The following is a 7,139-nucleotide window of genomic DNA, read 5'->3' on the forward strand; positions in this document are numbered from 1 at the left end:
AAGCGAGCTGGACCGATTTGGAAATACCTCCAACAATGAAGTTTTTTATGAATAGAAATAGTTTCTTAAAGAACTTTTTGAAAAAGCTCCCCTCATATGACAAACTGGATTAAGCTTAAAAAATCTGCATAAAAATATTTAAAAATCTTTTCAATGAAATCGTAAGAATGAGATTTTTGATGCTGTTTTTTTACTTTTTTCAAAGATTGGTTTATGAAAAACTTGAATAACTGGGCCAAAAATGTTCTGATTTAGACTTATGGGAGCAAGTAGAAAGATATTTTCACACTGTTTTCATTTCTGGCCAAAAAAAATGTCATTCGTTTCCCAATTTTTTTTTTTTTTAACACCAAAGCCTCTTAATTCAAATTTGAACGACGTTCGTTCATCCTACCTTTCTCTTTCATCCTTTGCATGAATAATGGGGCCAAAAATGCTCTGATTTAGACTTATGGGAGCAAGTAGAAAGGTATTTTCACACTGTTTTCATTTCTGGCCAAAAAAAACGTCATTCGTGTCCCAATTTTTATTTTTTTTTTTCAAACACCAAAGCCTCTTAATTCGACTTTGAATGACGTTCGTTCATCCTACCTTTTTCTTTCATCCTTTGCATGAGTTTATTAGCAAAGAAATAAAAAAGGTGAGAAAATACCTTTCTAATGGCACTACTTAAGTCTAAATCGGAAGAGTTTAGGTTCAGTTATTCAAGTTTTTCCTATACCAATCTTTGAAAAAAGTTATAAAACAGCATCAAAAATCTCATCATCACGATTCCGTTCAAATTTTTTAAATATTTTTATGCAAATTTTTTAAGCTTAAACCGTTTTGTTATTTGAGGGGATTTTTTCAAAAAAAATCTTTAAGAAACTATTTTTGGAGGTATTTCAAATCGGAGGTATTTTCAAATCGGTCCAGCTCACTTAAATCTTAATATTTTTTCCAAAATATTTTGGTGGACGTCTTAAAATATAATAGATTTTATAATTCCAATGGAAAAATAGTGCCGATTTTTTTTTTGTATGGGGAGTGATGCAGTCTAGTGTACATATGTATGTACGTACATATGTACATATTTTCAAGCAATGATTAGTAATAGTTTCGAATTGTACATATGCACATTTTGCATACATACATCTGTAGATACATATATATTCGTATATACATATATCGTTATCTTAATATATGTAGAAAGGCCCTATCACACATTTTGTTCCTTCAAACATAGTTTGAAAATAAATAATATAAAAAAAACTTTTTAATATACAACGCGTTTATAAATGGACTAAAAAGTAGAAAATAATATTTCTCAGTCCCATAGAATTTGTTTTGATAACTTTTGATTTTGAAATTTTAGCAAAAGTCATTATAAACAATCTATGAAATTGAAAATGAAAAACGTGGAGCGCATGCAATACAAAGCATTCGATTTAATTGACAATAGTCAAACTACATAACGTAGACCTAAAATTTCTACAGCGAAAGTAGACCTTTGAAATCGATTTTAAACGGTCGTTATTCATATACCCACATACATACATACATATATTACTTTTCATATCAATTCAAGTGTATTACATGCGCCCCACGCTTTTCATTTTCAATTTCATAGATTGTTTATAATAACTTTTGCTAAAATTTCAAAATCAAAAGTTATCAAAACAAATTCTATGGGACTGAGAAATATTATTTTCTACTTTTTAGTCCATTTATAAAAGCGTTGTATATTAAAAAGTTTTTTTTATATTATTTATTTTCTACTTTTTAGTCCTGTCTGAATAAAAGTTTGCAATAGATATTAAAATAATTCAACGATATTAATAGAAAGGTGCACACACATGCATTTACATATGTATGTACATACAAACGAGCACCAATTAATTTTATTTAAAGAAATGGCGTGTCGTCTATTTCCGGTGTAGCAAACGTAGTACATAGGGCGACATCTAGATGTCATCTACCTCGCCCTATTCACTATGCTTTTTTATAGGAACTTTTCAAAGCTTTGCTTTGGTGTCGGACACACAACATTGAAAGTTTCTGGATCCACAACATTGAAAGTTTCTGGACGCACAACATTGCAAGTTGATGAAAGCGTTGTAATTTATCAAAAAACAAAGTTCTCCAACAGCGAATTTCGTTCAAGTGCTGATTTGTATTAAGCATAATAATGCTGTAACATTTGTTTTCAATTTCTGTTAAATATATTGTGAGCTATTTAACATATTTTTTATAAATCTGGATTCGAAGTGAAAATGAGTTCGGGCCTTTCTATTTTAAGCTAACGATGTGTAATTTAGTGGAAAAATAATATAAGTACTTCTTTTGATTTTAATCATTATTTATTTTAAGAATCTTTATTCACTGGTTGTGGTAACTATGTATTAATTTTCTAACTCTATAAATACTCTTTCGCATTCCTTAAAACATCAAATAGTTACCTGATTCCCCAAACGAAATGATATTCCCTCCACATATCGCACCACCATGCAACTTTCCCTGCTGTCGCCCTTCATCATCTTCAGTACCCCGTTGTTCCATTGGAAGGCGAAACTCCTTTTCGCTTTCAACGGATCAACGGCCTCCAACACCGCCACGTCCACCACCTTTGAGACATGAATTGAATTACAATTCCACACCTAACACACCAGCTGGTAAGCTAAAACAGCAAGCTTGTGTTTACAAAATGGTTCCAATTATAAAACCAGCCTCCTCTATGCCCGGTGGATTATCCACAAAAAATCATTGTGTGCAACTCTCCAAAGGCATCAATGTGGTAGCAACCCGTAATGTAATTTCGCATTACCATAGCTCCCAACCAAATTTGCTAAGCAATTCGAGCGGCCGAAATCGTGACAGCGTTGGGCGGCATGATAGTATGCCAATTGGAAATATAACTTCTGCTTTCGCTAGTCACACTGTGAACACCAACGTTGATGGCAATCTGAAGGCTGATAGTAGCTGCCCCGCTATTTTTGGGGTATCTACAAAGAATATTGGACGCACGCTATACACCTTCGAGCCGCGAACCACTGCTTACTACTACAATGAGCTTCTACAAAAACCGACTATATTTGGCTCGAACTTAAATTTGGTCAACGAATCGATGAAAGAAGAAAAAGACTTATCAGATTGTAGTAATGTAAAGACATCTGAACCATCAACTATTGGCTCCACCAAAATTTGTAATGGTATTTCATTGTCACCGAAAGCAGCAGTATACCACTCCCAGAATAATCAAAATAATAATGAAGTCGACACCGAATACGACACGGCCGTCAGTAACAGAGGGAACGAATGTGATAAACGCGTTGGTTACTTTGAGGTGTCGAAGACATACGAAGAATATCCTTCAGCCTCATGCCAATTCAATAATCATGGTATTGGAACAAAGGCTGCTGCAACGCAAGTATCAGCACAAAATAATAATTTTGGCCCAAAGCCGGCTGCTAGAAGCTTTTCTACGGCCATTCCCTCTTCTGATTCCCTATTGAAAACTTCTAGATCGTCTGGCCTTTATAACCACAGCATTAATATGAACAACTATTACACCAGTAACAAAATATGTAGTAATCATAATTCTTGCGATCCAAACAAGTTTGGCAGTAGTAATGAGCAAATGGCATGATACTAATTTGATTGGGAAGAAAAAAATACACACGAACTCCTCACTTTACGCAAATGGATTGTTGAATCTTTCCTCAATTCCGGGAGCATGAAATTCTTTTTTTGATTTCATACAATAATTGGAATAAGCGGAATGATTATACTAACGTACATACATTTCATAACAAGTTTTAATGTTCAAATTGTGTTATTTCCTTCTTTTAAACTATTGCGATGCTTAATTGGGTTTTGCATGAATTTATAATTTATGGAAGTGAATAATTATATATTCATAAGCCTTATGTAAATATTCATGGTTTTGTCTATGTATATAACCACATGAGGATGTATACCAGGTACATATGTATGTATACCTAGACACCATCACCTTTTTTTTTTGTGTTAAGAAACTTCATCCTCTTGTAGTGGTTTTTGTTATATTAAATTTATAAAATATGGATAAATTGCTAATGATAAAAAGATATAAGTATATTTATATGACACTATTGCTAACTTAATATTTGTATGCCTTTATTTCATTTCTCTTATGCTAATGAAAATCATTCCACAAATATCACCATGGTCATTTCCTTGCTTTATTAATTCGTCACAATTCAAACCGAACCCAATAATGATCAATGTATTCGGTTATATTTTGTCCTTCGTCCCAAATGTGTCTGTTCCCAACATCATTCGGCTACAAAACATTTTTTGTAAACCTGTTTAACTTTGTGTTAATACTATTTTATTCATTTTCGTTTGCGTTATTTTATAATACAACATATATGATGTTTGCTACGTTTTGAAATAAATCTTCTTTTAACAAATTTCTATTTTACATATGTATTTTACTCCTGGAAAATAACAAAAATGTTATATCAATGCAAACAAATCTTCCTCCCTTACATTAATATCATCTCAAATCTACATATGTCTCTGTCCACACCACTAATGAACCGACCATAGCCGATTGAATCCCTGTCCGATGATTTCCTTTTCCCAATGACCACCTCCCGTCTATCGTATGCATCGAGTCCGGAATCTGATTTGGAATTAAGTCCGGGGCCGTCAACGTCATTGTCCCTCGGTAATTTGCCGCAATTGGTCAAATCGAGCTCAGATCCGTCGATTGCCACTAATCAGGATAACTTGGATAGGTCTAGAGATACAGTCGGTGACGGATTACCACCTCCATATACGGTAAGAGGCAAACACCTGCATACACAATAATTCATCCTTAACTGTAATGTAATCTTATGAATGCATTAAAATGTATAGCTACATACATACGAAACATTTTGTTTAAAACACGGTTAACTATTGCTTATCAAAATAGTACATTCATTAAAATATTTAAAATATTTTTTCATATTTATGATATTGATAAAAAGCGTTCAAGTTGCATTTTCAAAGAATTTAACAATATTAAATGAGAACTATAAATTTAATAAAAAAATTCAAAGTGAGTGCTTAAAATATTTGACCTTTAAATGGAAATTTCATTTTCTGGCACTAGATTCCGTATGATCACGCTATTAATTTATCATCAAATTGCCGACAACCAATTGATGGCAATAAATATGCAACTTATGCGACAGGATCCAGTATTATTGATGCAGATGTTGTGGTTTCCGACCCATCAACGCCTTCTGCACGCCCACAATCATTTTATGGTAAACATGCACCTGATCTTCCGCCACGAATCGATCGCCAATCAAAGCCTGGACCAGGTGAAATGCTTCCAGATCTACGTACCAACAGTTCAAGTGGAACGTTGGGTCGTTCAGCACAAGGACGTCTGTTTGGCAAAGCCGTCATTAATGGCGAAGTGCATGCTGAATACATCTCCCGAAGCGCCAACGACTCGATGGATTACCACCAAGCTTCATTGGAACGTCAAGCACTTCTCAATGCAGCAATTTCAAATCCAGCGGTTAGCGTCAATAAAGTAACTCAACTAAATGGCAACTCATACGACAGTGTGTCTAGCTACGATTCATATAACACGTCGCAGTTAACAGTACAAAACCTTGGAAGACTTGGTCCAAATGCGCCGGATGATCTCAAGTCAGTGCCGAACGCGAGGTGAGTGTATAAAACTGTATTTCTGATACGAATATGATATTTCTTTTTGCTAAATGTGTGCATGACATAGTGATGAGCACCTCGAATTTGGTAGATCATATTTTTTTCTGCAGCTTAAGATATATAGAAGAAATAAATTAAGTTTTTATCATTTATAATTGCAAGGTAATTGCCCAAAGAAAGCGGGAAAGCAGGTTTAGAGTTGGGATTGAGTTCTGGGAGGTAGGGATTACATTTTGTTACGGGTATTTATCAAGCACAATGAGCGTATATTGTTCAACACTAAGTTCCCACGAGCACTGACAATTACGTGGTTCCCTTCTGAATTACTTTGGTGAATTACCACTGTTTGGGAGAACCATGGGTACCGTGTCCGGCTGGTCACCCTATCAGGTTGCTTGTGAAACTTTCATTTACCGTACGTGTTTAACAATGGGCAACTTTGTATTTCTACATAATTATCATGGTGAAATAATACCAGGTGTAGTAATGAAACAGTATTCTCGCTTTATATTCTTAGTTTTCTTGACCATCGGAATGTTTCCAAGCAAATTTTCAAATAATATAGTGTAAAATCTTTCTTCTCCCTTTTATTACTACACCTCGTATAATTTCACCATGCACAATTATTGGTTGTCATAATTGTTTTAGTTAAATTATTATGTATGTCTATATGTATGCTCAAGGCACAGTATTTTCTGTACCGCATTCAACAACACTATACCTTATTGCATTTTTCATATATAAGCAACCTTCGCTGCAGAACGGCTTCTTTCTATTTTTACTTCTATGGTTTTAATTGGCATTAGCTTTTACATTGTTACCACCGCCGCACTCACGTACACTTTGTAGGTTAGGTTAGATTATACCATAGCGATACGAGATTAGAGTCCTGTTTTAGCGAAAATATATGTCACTTATGATATGCGTCTCATTTGCGAATTTTAGAAGAAGATCAAGTCCAGTTTCGAGAATTCTGTCTAGTCCGTCGTTAGTTGCTTCCAGGTATTTAAGTCTTGTTTCCCAGAGAGCCGGACAGGGACACAACAGATGCTCCAGGGTTTCTTTTGCACCCGAAACGTTACATTTCCTACAAGCATCGCTGTGAGCGAATTACAATTTATATGCGTGTGCTGCAACAAGACAGTGGTCTGTTAATACACCGGCGAGTGTTCTACAGCTCCTTCTATCGAGCGATATAACACACGACTGGGAGAAATAGAGATTGCGTCCATCGCGGTACCGCTAATCCGGTCTTTGTGAATTTGACAGAATCAGCTGGGTGCGTGACATGATCTTGGTGCAATTGTTGATTGAGGAAAACCAAATAACGATTTAACTGGGTATGGCTTAGTTATTTGCCCAATGATTTCGGGCTATTGTGTCCGAATGGGTGAACCGATCAAAAAAATGTTACACAAATTTGTAGTCAAAGGTCTACAATTTATTTT

The 7,139-nt window shown here is 34.8% G+C and overlaps 2 protein-coding genes across 2 annotated transcripts in view; one reads left to right on the top strand and one right to left on the bottom strand.

Annotated features, from left to right (window-relative positions):
• LOC118747818 (tight junction protein ZO-2-like) overlaps nucleotides 1-7,139 on the bottom strand; it is a gene marked incomplete at its 5' end in the record, with an annotated part of 155,631 nt that overhangs the window by 89,569 nt on the left and 58,923 nt on the right.
• LOC118747833 lies at nucleotides 2,024-5,130 on the top strand. The gene is made up of 2 exons (XM_036482012.1): nucleotides 2,024-4,803; nucleotides 5,120-5,130. Exon 1 carries the CDS (start codon nucleotides 2,456-2,458, stop codon nucleotides 3,623-3,625), a length of 1,170 nt encoding a protein of 389 aa, XP_036337905.1. The 5' UTR covers nucleotides 2,024-2,455; the 3' UTR covers nucleotides 3,626-4,803; nucleotides 5,120-5,130.

Source organism: Rhagoletis pomonella, unplaced genomic scaffold (assembly GCF_013731165.1).
Source record: "Rhagoletis pomonella isolate Grant_MI unplaced genomic scaffold, Rhpom_1.0 Rhpom_scaffold_00001, whole genome shotgun sequence".
NCBI classification, from domain to species: Eukaryota; Metazoa; Arthropoda; class Insecta; order Diptera; family Tephritidae; genus Rhagoletis; species Rhagoletis pomonella.